General features: G+C 32.3%; 2 protein-coding genes across 4 annotated transcripts in view; one reads left to right on the plus strand and one right to left on the minus strand.

Annotated features, from left to right (window-relative positions):
* Positions 1 to 10151, plus strand: part of LOC112056479 (uncharacterized) — an 88745-nt gene extending 78594 nt beyond the window's left edge. The window contains exon 15 of the mRNA XM_052889292.1: positions 2885 to 10151. Coding sequence (XP_052745252.1) covers positions 2885 to 3306 — 422 coding nt within the window. The 3' untranslated portion in view covers positions 3307 to 10151. The remainder of the gene's footprint in view (positions 1 to 2884) is intronic.
* A 2069-nt stretch (positions 10152 to 12220) lies between these two features.
* Positions 12221 to 20306, minus strand: part of LOC112056438 (microtubule-associated serine/threonine-protein kinase 3) — a 79740-nt gene continuing 71654 nt past the window's right edge. For all 3 annotated transcript variants that reach the window (XM_052889287.1, XM_052889286.1, XM_052889285.1), the window contains exons 33-36: positions 20041 to 20216; positions 18941 to 19428; positions 18400 to 18528; positions 12221 to 17368 (exon numbers count right to left, since the gene is read on the minus strand). In XM_052889287.1, the coding sequence (XP_052745247.1) occupies positions 17216 to 17368; positions 18400 to 18528; positions 18941 to 19428; positions 20041 to 20216 (946 nt within the window). In that variant the 3' untranslated portion in view covers positions 12221 to 17215. The remainder of the gene's footprint in view (positions 17369 to 18399; positions 18529 to 18940; positions 19429 to 20040; positions 20217 to 20306) is intronic.

A 20306-nucleotide genomic window follows, 5' to 3' on the forward strand; every position in this document is an offset into this window, starting at 1 on the left:
TATCGAAAATTTTAATCGTTATTTATTTTACAATATTAAAGTGAAGTGAGGCATAATTGACAACATTTGGCTCAGTGACGAGCATTCTTAAGTGCAAAATGTTGCCGAGGACAATTTGTATGTATGTTGTCTAACCTAGTTAAAAATATTGCGCACACAACTGGATTCTGGCTGTGAAAATATTATTCTCTAAGTTCCACAAAAACTTCGTCCAGTAATAAGATTTTGTGTCAAAGCATTATGGTCAAAATCTAAAAGTTTGACAGCCCATGTATCTACCATAGATAAGTACAACAGGCAAATATGGAATTTTACGTTCGTGACCTTTAAAGTTTAATTTTAACTATTTTCTGCGAAGTTTCTGGTGATAATAACAACATTTGGACAATTCAAGAGCTGAACTTATGAATTCTGCCATTGTTTATTCACCTATGGTAAGAGCATGAGCTGACAAACTTTCAGCTTTTATAACATCAAAAAGGTCTAGTCATTAAAGGTTTCCATGTTTGTATCTTAACCAAGATAACGTAAAATATATAACGATTAAAATCTTACATATGCATTATTATAAAGCCTCACAAAAAAGCAACCAGAAGCCAAATATGACTATAACATTCGACTGAACTCCACAGTTCAAGTCTTCAAGAAGCTCTTGAATTCAAATATGACAAAACTGTAAAGAATTCTCAAGTTTAAATAAATTTAACCTTAGTACTGACGTGTATTTTGTGTTTGCGATACAATATTTTTATTTGACATATTTTAATAAACATATTTAAGTATATAGACAGTAGACGCATAGTATACTGTCTATTTACTTAACTATCTTCGAATAAACCTATTTTGTTACCATAATATATGCATTGAGGAAAGATGTGGTTAAAATAATTAAGATGATTTCATATTGTATTTTAATAATTTTGACAGCTGGAGCATTAATTTTACACTGTGAGACTTTATAATAATATTTGTAAATATAGGTGTAAGCCTGGAGTGTTCAGTGACATATGTCATTGCTAGTTTTTGTCATTGTATAATATATAATTTTGAAAGCATTAAATGGAGAAGCAAATTTTCTATGTCACTAAAATCGTATGCACCTTGTGACTTAAATTTGTGACATCAAACTTAGTAAATGTACGATCTAGTGATTGATATCACTTTGCATTATGATATCAATGTCATAATGAATCAGAGTGGAATAATATCTACCTAGGGCAACGAAATCAAAAATAGGTAACCACAAAAAAAAGCATGAATTTAATTGATGAATTGTATGTGACATATTTAATGGACTTTGATGACGTTGCAATTTCAATAATGAATGTATGAATTATTTTATTAATTTAAAACGAATTATCTTCGCATTACTCCAGCGTATATGTTTCTTTCTTGCAAATTTGATAATTAATTAAATTATAGAATATACTTGATGGAACTACATTTTCTAATTTCATTTAAATAACAATACGTACTACCAGTTCTGAAAAAAAATATCGTCACTTCTTGGTTTAGACAATTATGACATGTCATAGTTAATGGGCTTGCATTTCGATGTTTTTCGATAGTAAGAGTTGACGTTCATTGAAATCCATTAAAAACATTGATGGCTTTGGGCTAACTCCTGAGAAATGATGGCGAATAGATCAAATCCGTACTTTCTTCTCAAATTTCATACCATTAAAATCGTTGCATGACTTCTTGAATAGCCCATGTTATACATAATAGATCTTTCAATCTAGACTTGAATGCCCCTAAATTTCGGTTTTATAGGAAGCATGAGTTACAAATTCCATTAACGATATCTATCACCAACATTTTGATTTTAGTTTACGTAATTTTTTACTTGTAATAGGAATATTACATTAATGTATGTCATATATGACATTAATGTGTGATATGCCACATTTCCTGACTACAAATTAAATGTCACAAAATATTTGGTAGTGTCAAAAACTCGAAGAAGTAATTATAATTATTTATACGTAATAATTAATAATTGCAGCCATGCAAAATTTAATTAAAGTTGGTGGTAATATCTTTTTCATAAAGAGCTAGCATGTAAAATTTTAAACATCAAAGAATTCGATTTGTTTGGATTATAAAATTTTTCGTCAAAGCTTAGGTTTTCCCTTTAGTAAATGGATGCAGTTACTTTGTAAACAAAATTAAATTTTCATGATTGAAAATTAACCAGATTATTCAGCGAATATTTTGAAGAATGTCAAATTTTATTTCACAAACTTTTTAATTTGGTTTTATCATAGTTTTGTATACAAAAGAAGTCTGCAACCTATTTTAAGCTATTTAGTTGATATAATTCGTTATTCCAATATGTAGGTAAGTATGGAATAAGGAACTCTAGAATTGTATGCGTCAAAAAAGGCGATGCCAAAATAATGAATTAACTAATTTAATTTAGTTTCGATTGAATTTAGATTTTATATGTAACTGCTAATAAACACAGTAGAGAAACTAAATTCCTATAGCTACACGAAGTTAGAGGTTCCATGTTTTTACAATAATATTAGTAAAAAAATATTTAAACTATTATTAATATACAATTAGTGTGTATTGCCGATTAAAATGTCTGAATCTGTGTTTTACTGTCTGTGCTTTGTATGTAATATTTGGAAGTTTCAAGTGCCAATTATGCTGGAAATATATTTTGTAGTAATTGTTAAATTTGATATGACAAATTGCTTTTCGCACTCAGTGTCAATATTTATAAATGTGTATAACTTATGAGCCCAAGTTCTGTCGTAGAAATCGGAAATTTATATAAATAAAAGGCAAAATTACAAACGAATTGCAAATCTCTTGAAGCTTTCAAATCGCTATTCAATAACTGACTCTAGATTGAACTCAACGAACCCCTTTCCAGAAATCGCACCAATCCATCACCAACAGATGTCGCCAATACGCTCGCTCAAAAAGAGCGAATCTCCAACAAGCCTGAGCAAGCGCACGGATAAGACCCCCACCACTCCTATCAGCCTTACCCCTATCGACGAAACGAAGGCTCTGGACATGAACAATATTAATGGAATTAACGGAATTAACAGCAACCAGCTGACTCCTGAAACGCCAATAGAGATAAAAGAGATAAAAGACATTAAAGACATGCAGGAAAAAGAGATGGAAGTTGTTAAAAAATCTACAGAAGCGACCCAAGTAGCGCCGGGGGTCGTGGACACGACTGTAGTCAATGAGACCCCCACAGGGGGGCTGACTGCAGCCGAGGTCCTCGACAGGGCTCGCACGAGGTTCGATAAGTTTTGGGGCAAAAAGGAAGATGATGTTTAGTCAATTTCCAAAGAAACTATAAATTGTGACAATTTAGCAATTTAAAAATCAGTTCCTAAAAATTTTTGGCTAATGTATTGGCGTAGCTAGGATCCCACCTGGTACCAACAATCGCAAACTCTAAAACGTCTTTATATGGCAGTTTAAAAGACCACAATGTTAATTCATTTAAAAATTATTTAAAACATTTCCGCTGTAGTTTTCTATCATCCTCTTTACGCTTTATCTGTCTTCTTCTCTTCTTTTATTCACTCGATACAAGTCCGTCGTTGTCCCTGCAAGAAATTCCTAGATGCGCCAATCTTAGTAAATAATAATAGAAACGTAATGAAATCGTAGTTACTTTAATTGCGACATAAACAAGGCCTTGACTTTTATTAATTAATATCTATGATATTGACAATTTGAATATTTTAAAAGTTAAACGTTTAGTCATTTTCATCATACTAGATATTTCTGTCATAATCGTCATTTTTATTTTAGATGTATTTGTAAAATGACAATCCAAGCGTGTTTGAGTAAGAACTGAAAGTTTTGTAACATAAAAAGCCAAACAGACTTCCAAAATTAGATAGACAGTTTTTGTTAAAACAAAATTATAGTTAAGTTGAACACAATTTCAATGTCAGATTAATAATGATCAAATGTCATTCACAATAATAATTTATAATGATCAAAGTCACTGATAATACTTAAATAAAAAGTAATCAGATGTCATTGATAATAATTATTGATATTAATGATTGGGTGTCATAGATAATAATTAATAATGATCAGAAGTCTAACGCAAAGGTGCGTTTTTTTATAGAAAAAAGACAAGTTCGTAATATAAAAAATATAAACTGTCACAATTTACAGTCAAACTGAGAACGGTAGAAAAATCGAGCAGTGTTTATAAAACTAGCTTTGCTTCAAACGACAAGATATAACGGTAAACTAGTATTTATTTGGTAAACTTCTCGACGAATTATGACATATATCACTGTCTGTTAAGAGTGTGATGGCTTGTGATATTAGTGATGTCCTTGAACGGCTAGCTAGAATATTGTATTGGTTACTATTCATACATTGTAATTTATATCTATAAGAATTTAAATTTCGAATACCGGTTCCTTTTATAAACAAAATGTGTAACTTCTAATATAAATGTCTAATAATGTTGTAATCTATGACAAGGGCCCGCGTACACTACATAATTTTAGTCGATTGATAGTTGTATTCAATTAGAACCCTACTCGTTACTTAAAATTAAAAAAGAAATAACTAACTAACAGTCTGACCTGTCTCATTGGTCCAGTGCCTGTTAGCCTTTGGTTTCGGATCACAAGGTTCTGAGTTCGAATCCTGGTTAGGGTGTGAATTGAGTACCTACTGAGTCTTCTTTCTTTCAAGAAGTTCTCAAAAAACATTTTCACACCTCTGTGCCTCAGAGAGCACGTTAATCGCAGGCGTCCACAGATCTGCATCGTACGCATCGCATCAAACGGATTTTAGTATTATTTGTATAGAAAGTCATACAAGTGCAACCACTGATCCGCATCTTATGGATCGCATCGAACGGATTTTATCCACAGTAAAATCTGATAATGATTTTTTGAAAAAATTGGTTAATAGATGACCAAGTTATGAGGTAACAAACATAAAAAAAACATAACCCACATCGGAGCAGTCTGGTGGGTATAATCTCTATCCCCTCTATGCTCCATATCGGCAGTGGCATGTACTTCATACATGCATTAAAATACTGCATACCTTAAGAGTTGTCTTCTTAGCCCTTATAAAATACAGATTTTTCCAGTTTCCTTAATTTTATTACTATTGCATACCCTGATCGACAACCTTATGCATCACATTGCATATCACGCCCTTTTAATGATGATGATTATCTCTAACAATCAGTAGAACTATCGACCGACTAATTGTGTAGACAACGCGGGCTGTTGGTTATTTTTAAAAGCTCATTTTTCGATGTTGCTCATCGTAGACCCCCTAACATGGCTCTGAATTATTTTCAAAATGGATTGAGGGCGTGCGATAGCCAGACATACCTAATTTTATGAAGGTTGATAGTTTGTGAAATTTTCTTTCTTTTTTCCTGACTGAATGGCTCATTGTGATGTAACACAGAATACATAAGAGAAAAAAAAATGTGTAAGTAAGTAAGTGTCGTAATCTATATTGGGATGGGACCTCAGCGGCGTTAACGGGAGTTTTGGGCGAATGCAGAAGCATCGCCTCATGGGGCCCGAAGGCAGATGTAGAAGTTGTGGGAGAAACGAAACTCTAAGAGCGTCTCCTCTGAGACTCAGACCTCGGCTTAAAGGGCCTTCTGGAAGGGTGTTTTGGCTTGAGTGTATCAGTCCGGGCGCCATCGAGATCGTGGTTTAAAAAACCCACGTCCGGGTGACGTCAGATATCGGGGACCTCGTCTTCACCATAGAAGAGCTGTATTGCTTGAATTGTGTTGCCTGGGAAGCATTGTCGGTCGTTATGTCATCATCAGGATCATAAAGGACGTTTTTCGGGCGTCTAGATCTACAATAGAGGTTGGGATGGGTGCTCTCTCAAAATGAGCTTTCGAGTTTGATAGTTTACCAGCAGCTCTATACCATAGATATGTAAGGATTTGGGCCCATGAAGCCTGTTACCTCACAAAGTCAGGGCCCTAGCTTCTTAATTGGGAATTCTTGCCCAAAAAAAAGTGTGTGTCAGCCCGACGCACGAATGGAGTTTACTCTTTCAGATCAACTATAATAGGTGTATGTTACCCCGCAGAATTATGTGCGGTGAAAGGTGCGCAGAATAGGTTGCGCACAAAAAATGTAACGCAGTCATTCGTCCATCGAATTTTACTGACTATATGAAAAAATCGATTCTTATGGAGTAAACTCCGAAAAAATTCTGGCTTCATAAAATGAGGTCTGGCAATCGCAGGTTCTCAGTCCAAAATGTCTTTTTCTTTTGCTATCATCGATAATTTGACAGTTGAAAAGTTTTTCGGCGTGTCCCTGTCAAAATCAGCTTTGTACCGTCTATTTCTCCGTCCATCATGTAGTGAAACATACCATACACACTTCCGGAGCAGATGTTAATAATTATCATTTTGAATTAATTTTATCGATTATTTCACGTATTATTAACAAACAATAAAATAAGATTCAAAAATAGAACGACTCTTTGAATATAGTAACAGAGCAAAAATAATAATCATAGCATTTATTTTTTTATACGCTACTAGTTTTACGTTCTAAAATATTGAAAATTGACGGTTACTGTGAAACATAAAAAAAGCAAAGTATACTCGCGTAATTGTAGTAAACCGTCCAATGTAGTATTTTTTTGCAAATCTTTTTAAAATTTAACTTAATAATAATAATGACATACAAAAATGATATTTTATTTAATAATGTATCACTTACTTAAAACAAAAGTGTTGTATTTAAGATATTTTTTGACGAACTTCTGTTTTATCTATGCCTATAAAAATTCGAATTTCAATTTTGTGGCGGGAATCTTGTATAAGCTTGCTTAGTATAAAAGTTAACAATAAAAGTTATTTAATTATAAAAAATGGAAGTAAGTAGACAATCCTGTCGTCTTTGTTTGTCCACGTCGAAATTTACAGTATCTTTATTCAGTGAACACTCCCGAGATAGTAATATGCTGGAAAAAATATTAGCAATTTACAATTTGAGAATCAAAGAGTCAGATTACTTGACGAATATTTGCTTCAACTGTGCGGCGGACGTAGAAAGATTTCACAATTCCATAAACATGGTAAAGGAGGCGCAAGGTAAGATTTATAATATGGAAAAACCTAGCCACAGGAGCCAACGTATAGGCGAAAGTGTGAAACGGGTAACTTCGTCCTGTCGCGAGGCAGAGTATAGTTTTTCGTTTCTCGACGTATCTTTCAATATAGAGGACGAGAAACCGATAAAATCCAGTTCAAAATCTTTGTTTTCCTACTTTTCATCTCCTCACGTGAATAAAAATGAGAATTACATATGGAAAACTCCGAAAACGCCCAAGACGTCGTTCAGTGGGGCGAACTGCCATTTTGAAAAACCGAAACCAATTCAAAAGAAAAAAAATCACTCCAAAGACCTTTTCGAATCACAATCTCAAGAGGACGATGACGAAGATATTATGGAAAGATTACGAAAAAGATGTTTTGGTCGTTCGAATGTTTTGTAGATTTTTTTTTAATTTCATTGATTTGTTTTTCTACTATTTAAATACTTAATTATTTATATTTCAATGCATTTGCTTGTAAAATGGTTACCTTACGCAATTGCTCCTGGCATACACCGAGTACCTTATACCTAGCTACGTATAAGGTACCTACGTAAAACTAAAATGTTGAACATAAATATATAGTATATGAATAATTACATTCAAAATACTCCTAAAGATGAATTTATTTATGCATTCTACGTATGTCAGAAGTATTGGCGTGAGTTTTATTTCGAATTAGGTACGTGACACAATTTGCTATAAAATAAAACAAAGCATTTTACTAACAAATGTATTGAAAATAACATAAGTAATAGTAATTTTTAATAATTAAAGGCGCTAAGAATTTTATTACCTTTACTTTATGTTAAATAACTTTATATACGGTAATAAATTATTGTGTGATGATTCATGTTGTACCTACTGTAATATTACAAAGTATACAGGAAGGTGCATACTTATATTGGGTTTTGGTAAAATAGAAAAATTGTAAAATATTAAAAAAAAAGTTATACGGACTTTATTCGAACCCGCATTCTACCTCTACCTTTTAGGCGAAGCTTTTCAATATCCGGTAATAAATTAACTACAAAAAACTCTAAGAGTAACTTGTGGACTACGGAACCCTAAAAACTAAGGAGGTTTAGACGAGTTCTATTACTATTTATCAAAGTACTTTTCAATTATTATACCAAAATCTAAATTATAAGATATAAGTAAGTACCTACCTGAAATATACAAAGGTTTGATTGCGACAAATTCTCCAGGTAATTCCGTAGAACAGGGTATGTATATAGCGTTGATTTAAGACTAGCGCACATTTAGGCAGGCCGCCACCACGAAGGATTTCGTTAATTTATTTCGTTAATCAATGAAAATAATGTCAAACTATACGTATAAACCTTTCTCTTGAATCAGTTTACTAATGATGAAAATTTAAATCCGTTGCGTAGTAAAAAAAATCTACCTAAGTGTAGGTAGATATGATCTGTGGAAAGCTACATAATTTTATTTATATCTACTTGTATTATAAAGCGGAAGAATTGTTTATTTATATTTATGTACAACGCACGTGCTTGTTTGGTGGTTTACGCAACAACTTGTTTCTCTGGAACAACAAGCAACACAAAATTATTTTTATATCATAAAGAACCAAAAATTTTTTGAAGCTCCCAAATTTTTTAAATTAGTAAAATGTATATAATATTTTTTCGTCAGCTGGCAACATTCAGTAACCAAGGTGTAAAAAAATTTCTCATTTCAACAATTATTGGTGGTTCCAAAAATTTAGAAAATTAATTTCGTAACGATTTTTATCGTCTATCCGTAAAACTATCAAACCACTTTATTTAAGACCAAATTTAGTACATGTCCTTTGTATGAAAGTAAAAATAATTTAAATAAATAGATGCCTGCTGGTATGCCTGTGTCGGTGCGGTCTGTCTAGTTTGCGTTTAGTTTTTCCATTTCAGTGTTGTAAAAATACGTAATAGTTTTATAATATATCACACGCATTGATAATATATGTTTGTTTATATTTTAAAATAGAAGCTATTAAGCGTAAATATTGTCTCTATAATAGATTTATTTCAATATATTTCATTGTGGAATGAATTTGGTTTTGTCTGGACACTTGTGATTTGCGTTTGCGTTGCATTTGCATGCGTTTAGACTGTAAGGTCGATGAAAAATGTTTGTACTGCAAGACCGTTGATTTCAGACGTGCGTCGGTTAAAATGCGGTCACGTTTGCGTTATGCGTTCAGTATAAAGTATTAAAATATTTAAATAACCCTTTTCTTTTAATAAATATTTTTTAAATAATTATTTGTTTTGCCAATGATAACAATGCCCCTCCTCCAATCTGCATTTGAGCAACGTCGTGAGTCTAAACAGTAAGCTCCATATATAAATATATAAATTCCTTTGTCAATTTCTATAAATGGTTCAAACTGTAATTCTGCTGCCTTGCAGTTCAAATACAATTCAATTGAAAATTCATAGTTAAGTTAAAAATTATATTATTGTGTGTGTTCTAAATAAATATAAAAATAATATACGTTCATGTTGTAACTATTGAATTAAAATATCTCATAGGAGATTCCTAAGTACCTAACTTGTGGTTATTCAATAAGATTAAATTATTTAATTAAAATATATAAGTTTTATTAAAACTTTAATTAATTTAATATTAAATATGAAACGTAAAACAAATGTTGATGTATACTTCGTAAATGCGAGTTGATAATTTAAAATTCTCAATAAAAAAAAACTTAAGCGTGTTTGAATTTTGATTCACACGTAAAAAAAATATAATTAATTATTGTCGTGTTATTTAATAAAGACTAAGGGGTCCCGTGTTTATTTGAGGACCCTAAAATTAACGAAATATACCCATTGGTTATTTAAAAAAAAACGATTGTTATAAGTTCCTAATAATAAAGTCAGATTTTTCCGCACAAATGACAATGTTTATTGATTTTTTGACCCTCGAGATGTTAGAAATAGACTCCATAGCGTAAAGAATTAGCTTTGCTACTGGTTTTTAGCGTGATTGACTTTTCAGTTGTAAGATCACATGGACACCTCGAATAAAATGTAAAAAATGAATGTTGTTTTTTTTTTGACAACCTTTTTGTTTAGTTCCTAATTTTTTAAGGAATTCTTACTTCATGTCTATTTTTTTTTATTAGATTAATGCAGTGACTTCAGGGAATTTAGGTAAGTGTTAATCTTGGAATTTAAGAAATTAAATATCACTTGTCTCTAATAGTGAAGAAAAAACATCGTGAAGAAACCAACATACATGATTTTTATTTTATTTTATCTTCGTGTGTAGTCTGTCAATCCGCATTGGGTCAGCGTGGTGGCCTATTGACCTAACCTAACATTCTGTGAGGAGACTCGTGCTCAACAGTGAGCCGAATATGGGTTGTTAATGATGATAACTTATCTTGGTAGGGTAGGAACTAGCCCCGACCAAACCTACCACCCTGAATTAGTATCAAAAATATAAAATTTTATGTCAGTGCTGAAAATCGAACAAAGCTTTATAGTACGAGAGCCCACGACCAAAACATGGTTTGGTCATAGCAATACGGCAAAAACCCTATAAAATCGTTAGATTGTATGATTCTGAACCCGACTAGGTGTGTAGTAACGGTTGAAAGCGTAGCAACTGCGTGGGAGGCCATTTCTGCTGTGTCAAAAAAAGACAGTCGGTATTATAGCAATACGTCTGATAGTGAAAATGTACATAGATTTTATAATTGTATTACAAAAAAAGTTTGTTTTCAGACATTTTGCACGTAGCATATAGCCTGAACGCATTTTTGAAAATGTCAACAAATTTAGCCGACCTGTATCATAGCAATACGGATAATTTTTTTTTTAACTTTTCGTATTGCTGCCATGATTACCAAAAACCTGTTTTCAGACACTTTAAATGTAGCATATACTCCTAAAAACGAAAATAACGTTTTGGAGTCGCCTGGCCGACGCCTCTGTTATATGTTTTTTTTTAAATTTACAGCCTTCATAGATATTCAAGAATCTCCCTTGTCTATTGTATGTACTTTGACAGATGACAGATGTCATTACTTACTTCAACTTCAATGTTACGGTCAGTGTTGCCAGAAGGTTACTTTTGTACTTTTGTTTTTTGACTGCATTGGTAACTTTTAGGTTACATTAATAAAAAGGTTACTTTTACGTGATATTTCGGAATTTTTAGAATTAACTTACAATTTCGTATATCTAAAACAGAACGGTCATTAAATCAAGAAATGCGGACAAATGCTCAAGAACTCATCGATGTTTCTGTGTCAATCTCACTATAAATGAAGACGTTACAATTGACGTTGCGAAATAAGCAAGTTGCAGTCACATTGAATTTCTAAAAAAAATCAAGTATGAATTTAAGAAATTAACGTCTATTGTTTTTTAAATCCTTGCTCTTTAATTGTATTTTTCTTATCCCATAAGTAAAAGGCAAACAATCAGGGCCTTACTTAAGATGATTCTATTTACGAGTAAAATCTCCTTCGGTTTGTAGTAATTTAGTACTTGGCTAGTATTCGTAACAGACAGATATTAAAAAAAAAACAAAATTACTTTAGCCCCCAGAGGCTGAAATGGTGGTTTAGCCATGCTGTGGAACGCAAAAAGCAAGAGTAGTAGTAGTCAAAAGGTTACTTTTTACACAAAAAGGTTACTTTTTTTAATATTTCGGGTAACTTCTCATAAGATCCAACTGGCAACACTGGTTACGGTTTCGGGTAAATTCTTTGTTAATTATCATCTAATAAATTCAGGGTCGCAACGTATTCATTGGTTTGTAACAGAAAATTCAAGATGCCTCAATACGATTTTTAAATGATATCTGAGTATCGAAAAGTTGTCTGATAGAGAAGGTACTACACTTAATTTGTCTGATATAATTTTTTTGCACATGTGGACAACTTATTTTATCATGTCCAACAATTTTCAGACAGCCGTCTTTTGTTTTTAAATTTTTTAAAAATTGTTTAGGAAAACTAAAGAAATAAATGGTAATTGATTAATATTGATGTCAAGGAGATGCGTGACGTTCGTTTTTAAAGGTTTCGCCGGCTTCACCACGCTGCTTATTAAGACTCATTCTGGATCATCTTTATGCTGTGTGTGAAAATAAAAAACAATTAATGAGAACTAACTTTTTATTTTTCAAACGTGTGAAATCTTTTCATCTGTAGGTACTCCATATTTATAACATAATAATGTATATTTTATAATACATACTTAGGTAATTTTATTATGAGTTATTAAATCATAAAATTGCATTAGACATCATATTTACATGTTAGTGTTTAAACTATATTGTATTTGTTAAGGTATTCAATTTTGTTAATATACGAATATAAACAAAAATGACATTAGAAATTTTATACTTTGACGTTAAAAAAAAAAAAAATAAGTAACAACTTTCAACAATATGAAATTCAGTCTAAATAGACTGAATTTTACACTGAACTTATTAAAAAAAAATATTATTATAAATAGGACGTATGTAAATACACAACATCTTATTAATAGGGTTGCCACTGCTGTTTCAATATATTATTTTTTCATGAAGAAATAATGCACCTATGTTAGTAATCTATAAAATTAGTCTCGGCTGGACCCATCTACATGAAATTTGATGCAAATATAGATCGTATTTTGGAATAGCACAAACGTTTGATTATACTGCGATATTCGCACGAGATATATTAAAATGTGTAATTAAAAAAAACAATTACTATTCAGTCAACTACTATTTATTATAGAAAATAAAAATGAAAGATCATCAAATATATCAACTTATCACGCAATATCAAAAACTGCACGACGTAAAAAGATGAAATTTAGCAGGGAGGTAGTTTTTAATTTTCGAATTATAAGACGTCTGCAAACAACAGATTGCGACAGGGCCGGATTAAAGAGGTCTAAAAGAGGACAAGGTTACGGTATCCTCTAGTTAATAAAGTATTTTTTTCATGTTCATGAAAAACTTTGTCTCATTTTTCTGCTACTAAAAATATGGCAACCCTATTTTTTAGATATCGCACTAAAGAAAAAATATTTTACAAGTTTATTAATTAGTTATTTTACTTAATTAAAAGTTAATACACCTTCCATTATATACAAAAAAAAATGTGGATACCTGGAAGACAAAGCCTCTGTAACTTATTTAAAATACGTTATTAAAAAAGATGCCAAATGCAATATTCAAAAATTGAGAATTTTATAATTCACTTTTTTTTAAATACATATTTTTCTATGTACTCAGATTACTGAATAGTGATAAAAATTACAAATAATATTTACAACAGAAAAATTTCAAATGCGAATAAATTGAGTACTTTTTAACAGTTTTTTTAATCGTTATTAAATCGTTACGAAGAAAAATACCTTAGGAAATATTAAGCTACATATTAGTTTTTTTTTTCACTTAAATAAGCAAAAAAAAAAAATTATATTCAACTAAATTCTTGTATCGAACATTTTTTTTATGTGTAAAAGTGTATTCTTTTTTTACACTAAAAACAATTAACAATATGCATACATTAAACGTTAAAAATAATAGATCTAAATTATAAAAAAAAAATAAAACAGCTAAACCAAACTAAATTCAAAAATTATTTTAGGCAATTTCCACCATATGCAGCCGTACTTTTTTCAGATTTTTTTTACTAAAAATAATAGAAGAAAACTAAATAAAAAAAACAGATTTTCCAAATTAAATACCATTTTAGTCAAGTACCATAACTTTCACTTTTTTCTATAGGATTTTTTACTAGCCAAATATATATATATCGATTAAGGTTATTTAAAATTGTTTTATTTATTCTTTACAAGTTAGCCCTTGACTACAATTTCACCTGATAGTAAGTGATGATGCAGTCTAAGATAAAAGCGGGCTAACTTGTTAGGAGGAGGATAAAAATCCACACCGCTTTCGGTTTCTACACCACAACTTACCTGAAGTGCTATAAAATATTGAGTTTTTAGAATTTAAACTATTTTGAGTATTATTCATATTAATTTATTATGAAAAACGGCTAAAACTCACGTGACACAAAGTCGGAGTACGCCAGACTAGTTTCAAACTCATACGAGGCCCTTAATCATGAGTCATATTGGGTATTGATTTTCTCCAATAATTACTAAACAAGTCTAGTCAGTGGTGTCTATCTCAGCATGATAAGCAGTTGCTCTAAGTCATTATCATTAACATCTGATAGTGATCGTCAAAGAGACCACAATTACCCTAACACCGCCAATCCGTAATGGAGCAGTTTGGTGGGTCTGTAACAAAAAACATCCTATAGGGGAAAGCTCGAACCCAGGACCTCTGATCGTAAACAATATATACACGATTCAGTAACAGCTTCCAAAATCAAAAACAATATTTGTGATTATATTGTGAATTTTAACTTGGAATATCTTTACATAAAAGGTACAAAAAAGTTAATCAAAGAAAAAAAAACTCAACTAACTCTAAAAATATTATCACAATATTCAACTATAGCAAAAACGTCCACAGAAAATTAAATTTTAATAGCGCAAGAGATAACAGAACACAATCAGCGACATTTTCAACAATCATTGAAATTGAGTTCTCAAAACTCACTAAACTCCCTCAAACTAAATCTATGAGATTAAAAAAAATTGTTAACATTCTCACTCACGAATAGTTACGTTTTTTTTTACTCCAAAGCATACATTACTCATATCTAATAAAAATATATTACAACTAAATAAATCGCCTCAACTTTGTAATACTGACAGACAGGGCTCGAAATAATGGCATGCATACAAAATTTAAAAAAAAATTAATATCACTTACAAAGAAAAAAATATAATTTCATAGGGTCACCGCAGCCGCAATATTTAAAAATCGGTCTGTGTTGACCCTAAGAAAGTAAAAAAAAAATGGTTACAAGACAATCTGTAAAATATCAGAATAACTTACAAAAAATATTTTAAAATGTATTTATGTAACTTTATAAAAAACTGTCGTAAAAATATTGACAAAAAAAAATATTCAAAAGGGCCAGAACCCGGAGCAGTAGACATAAATTTAGAAGAAAAAAAACTTCATATTTCTAATTTCGAACCCAGTCACATGCATGTCACAATTTTAAAAAATAAAATATATTTCAGACAAATTCTATACACTTATCCATTTTGTGATACAGCATTTTTTTTCATTTTATTCTACTATTAATTCTTACAATATACATACAATACACAACATCGACATATTATTTCGAAAGAACACCAAGAAACCATCCATTAGTTTATTCAATATTTTATTAATAAAGTTTTTTTTTATTTGTATATAAAAGATCTATATTACAAAATATTTGAAATAACACCGTACTTGATATTTAAAGAGAAAGCCAACATAGTCACAACGACTTCGAACAATTAGCTACTTAACAGTTTTCAAAATTAAATTAAAAAAAAAATAACTGTAGTAGGTATTTTACACCTCTTACTCACCTTTATTGTTGATGAAAGACATTTTTTATATTTAAAAAAAATCAATTATTTATTCACTGTATAGCAACTTGTCACGTGACATGTCACATGAACCGTGACGTCACTTGTTAATAAGCAAACTAAGTTAACTGAACGACGTATGCGTATCACATAATTCCGAAATTTAATTAAATAATGTCATAACTGACACATGCCACATGACCAGCTGTTTCGGTTAATATACGACACATAAAAAAATCACAAATTTTTATCAAAAATATAAATATATACTATTTATTTAAATGCAAAAAATATAGTAAAACTTGTTTACTTAAAAATTACAAGTATCATAACAATTACGTTTTTTGTCAAACTGTCAAATAGCCATTTGTTTACATTTCATTTACTAGCAAATAAAGCATTAACATCATCATGTTTTTGATTTTGACATTAAATTCCAAATTGAAGTTATATAAATTTAATTCGTCCATCCAGCGGACTAAGCAATAAAAGCAAAGTTTGCGAATCTTCGTTTTTTTTTTCATTTCATTTTGTGACGTCATAGTTTCATTAGTGTCAAGTAATTAGGACCATAGTTAAAACATAATATTAATTGTTATAACACAATTATACTATCTTGGTATCTTGGTCATGTAGGAAAACTGCGACAAAATGTATTTATTCAGTCCAATACATGTTACAATTTAAAAAAAAAACTTTTTATTGATGTCATTGTTCACAAGAGTTATTCTGCCTTTTAGTCAAGAAAAATGAGGTTATTTGTTGAAAAAATCTATAAATAGAAGCCGTTGTGCTATCGTAAATTGTACTCAAATACATAGTGTTACAGTATCATTTCGATTGCAGACAACACATATAACAATACTCACATCACATTAACACTAAGTGAAAAGGTAGTAAACGACATAATGACGAAAATATATCTTATTCGTTTCCTCTCGCTATGGCTAGAAATATATCTGTCTCTATATTAACACGCACAGAACCGATCACTTCACTCTCATAGTTAAATTGTTAAAGCTCGAAGCGTTCACTACTTTCTACAGAAATAGTCGAAGAGCTCGTGGAAAAATTTGAGCAAGTGCTTTAATTTCTATATCTTATTTGTGATGATGATTTCAATGGCGTAACGTGGGTTTACGCCGCCCAAGGCCTACAAAAAATTTACCGCACCCCTATTTTAAATTTTACTTCAAAGTTAAAATATTTTATTCAACCTGATTTACCTACATCGTATTTTTTTAATCTCAATAAACTACCACCGCTTAAGAGGAAGCATATATTGTCTACATTTAAGTTTTCAATTATTTTTTAAATTTCAATAAGACAAAATTGCCATGGACTCCCAGCTCCCACATCGTTTCGCTGACCGAGTCTATCTTTAAAATTATTGCCAGTATATTTTCTTAAAGCATATTCCAATTGTCATTAAATACAAAATATTTAATAATGAATATAATACATATAAATTTTCTTCAAAAAATGCACTTTTTTACTGTTTTGCGAAAATACATCGCAAATTCGCTACAGTAATATTAAAAATTACCAAAACGATAGCTTACAGAAATGAAAAGTTTGTTTTGCTAAAGCACCTTATCAAATTTTCCGCTAGCTCTTGCATCAAGAAGTGAAGATGTGTATTCCTCTCACTTCTCGGCGGAGGACGAGCTGGAGGCTCTCCCCCGCCCCTTCCGCGCTTTTTTGTCATCTGTGTCTTGCCTTTCGTTAGTTTTATCTGTGGTTTGTGCTTCGGGTTGCTTCTGACTTTGCGCCGGCTGAGGCGGCAGATTAGGAGTATTCTAGAACAAGGTAACATGAATTATTAAAGTCATAGTAAATTTGGTCTAATTGCTTGACAGTTAAAGTCCGGACGCTCAGAGATTGCATTTTTGACAGATCGTGAGCGATTGGGACAAACATATTCAATTACATTGCCTAGTTGTTTTGTCTCATCAGACATGAAATGAAAGCTAAAATAACGAGACAATGAAATTGAATATGTTTGTCCCAAAACATTCGCTCAAGGTCAGTCAGAAACGACTTGTTTTTTTTTTTAAACCTAAAAAAATAGTTATTTGTTATGAAAGACAGTCACATATTTTATTCTGCGAATATCTATTATTGAGGCGAAGGATTCTAAGGGTGAAACACGAGCAAAAAATTAACCAACAAACATAAAAGACCAACAGATAAGTAGAAAATTTTGTCGATATATAACTAACCTTCATCCTATAGCAACAAATACAGAAAGCTCACATGTTAGGCCTTGAGGTTTTCTTAAATGGTCCAGGTCTGGCTGGTGGGAGGCTTTGTCCGTCGCTAGTTACCTCCCTACCGGCAAAGACGTACCGCCAAGCGATTTAGCGCTCCGGTTCGATGTCGTGCAGAAACCGAAAGGGGTGTGGATTTTCATCCTTCTCCGAACATGATAGCCCGCTTCCATCTTAGATTGCATCATCACTTACCATCAGATGAGATTGTAGTAAAGAATAAAAAAAAAGGTCAAGACACAGCCCCGACGCAGGATAGCGATGACACCGGATTTGACTCAACCCAAACCCTTAGGCTGAAAAACCTCAACCCCGTGAGGGGTTGGCAGAGAGTACCGGGGGAGCAAGGTCCCCCGCGACGCACCCAGGCAAGAAGGCATTGTCTCAAGGCCCGTAACCCCGCCCCGTTGACACGGGCCAGAGAAGACCCACACATCACATAACCTCTGCTGTACAGTGCATATATCACAATGTATACCTCTGCCATCGAATCGAATTCGTATCTACTGGGTTACCACGGCTCTCTACCTTCTGTGATGCTACTATACCTTAAGACATACCTTTTTCTTAGCGTGTTTATCTTTCTTGCACCGTTCGTCGTCGTCTCGCTTGCGGCCCATGACGCCGAGCAGTTTGCTGACCATGCTGTTCTTGCTCCTACCCTCGCTGCTCTCTGGTGCTTCCGGAGACTATACAAAAACATTATCTTTTTAACATATATCTAATCTACTTGTACTAGTTGTAAGTCATAATTGTACACAAGTGTTTTCTATTCCAAATAAATAAAATAAACAAAATTTCAAAATAAAGAGAAAAGATTTGTATTTTTGTATAAAACGAATAAAATCATAAACCACAGGACTGATTTGAAAAATTCATTTTGTACCCTAAGCAATGGCATAATGGTGTCCCTCTAGACAAGTTGCCCTAAGCAATGGCATAATCGTATCCCTCTAGAGTCTCTAGACGAATTGCCGTAAACAATGGCATAATCGTGCCGCTCTAGACGAGTTGCTTATCCAGGACTGAGTGTGCTTTTAAAATAGGCGATAAGGACGATAGTGGACTATTATAAAGGATAAAGATTTGTAATAACATTACCTTACACGCCTCTACGGACTCCTGTCTTTTCAAACCTTCCAACTTCTTAATCGATTCTGATCTCTTCGCTTCCTTCTCCTGTTGCTTCTTTTCCTTTTCCTGTTTCTCTTGTTTCTTTTCTTCCCTTTTCTCTTGTTGTTTCTTTTCTTTAATCTCCGATTTTCTGACAGAACCACTTCTTTCCATACCCTTATCCTGCTTCGATTTTTCATCTATTTTGGGATCTTGATGTTTCTCATCGATTTTGAAGTCTTTTCTCTCTTCTTTTGCCATATTTTTGACCGAATCTTGTTTTTTCAACTCTTTCTCTTGTTTGGATTTCGATTTCTCCTTGGGTTTCGTTTCTTCGTCTTTGAGAGAGGAGTCGGATTTTTTCCTCGCTTTTGGTTGTACGTCTGTGACGGGCGGCGTTGGTTCTGGCATTGTGATGGGTTTCTTGCTGTACTCTGACGGGGGTATACTGATATCTGTGCTTGATCTGCTGTCATCTAAATCAATACATACAAATAATTAAGTGTCTGTCTGCGATTAATAAAAATAACTGTGTTGTCTCAAGTGCTTATTTTTATTCTTATTCATGAATTTTAAATACAAACTTTTTTTAAAAAAATGTGTCTATATTTATATATGTATATCTAGATCGATTAGACCGATTTAAATAGGACTATCACTGCTAGATAGATAGATAGGATATTGAAAATATATATGCTAATTTTTATCTCGGAAACTTCTATAGATTAGGTTTTTCACAATTTTTTCCCAAGGGATATGTGAAAAAGTTGAACCGATTTGGCTGAAATTTGGAATGGAAATATATTTTACTCTGGATTAACACATAGGCTACTTTTTATCCCGAAAAAATTCATGGTTTCCCGAGATTTGCGATAACTGAAGAGTTTGATGATATGAATGTTTGTTACTCTTTCACACCTCGACTACTGAACCAAATTGGCTGAAATTTGGTATCGAGATGCATTATAGCTTGGATTAACACATGGGCTACTTTTTATCACCGGGAACATCCATGGTTCCCGAGGGTTTTGTGAAAAACTAAATTCCACGCGGAAGTAATAAAAAGAAAAACATGGAACATTCCATACCAAGTGTCATATCCCGTGACGTGTCAAGATTGTACATGTCCATGCTGCTGTCGACGAACGACTCGTCAGACAGAGACAGTGACGCGAACGACGCGCTCGTGTCGAACGCGGACTTGTCCAGACTTGTCTTGGGCGACGACGTGAAGATGCTCGGCGTGCTTTGTTTAGCTGGAGTCCTGAGAAAGAAAAGCAATCACTCTTAATTTTTAACCGACTTCAAAAAAAGGAGGAGGTTTCGCAATTCGACCGTATATTTTTTTTGTGTG

This window comes from Bicyclus anynana, chromosome 25 (genome assembly GCF_947172395.1).
Source record: "Bicyclus anynana chromosome 25, ilBicAnyn1.1, whole genome shotgun sequence".
Lineage (NCBI taxonomy): Eukaryota > Metazoa > Arthropoda > Insecta > Lepidoptera > Nymphalidae > Bicyclus > Bicyclus anynana.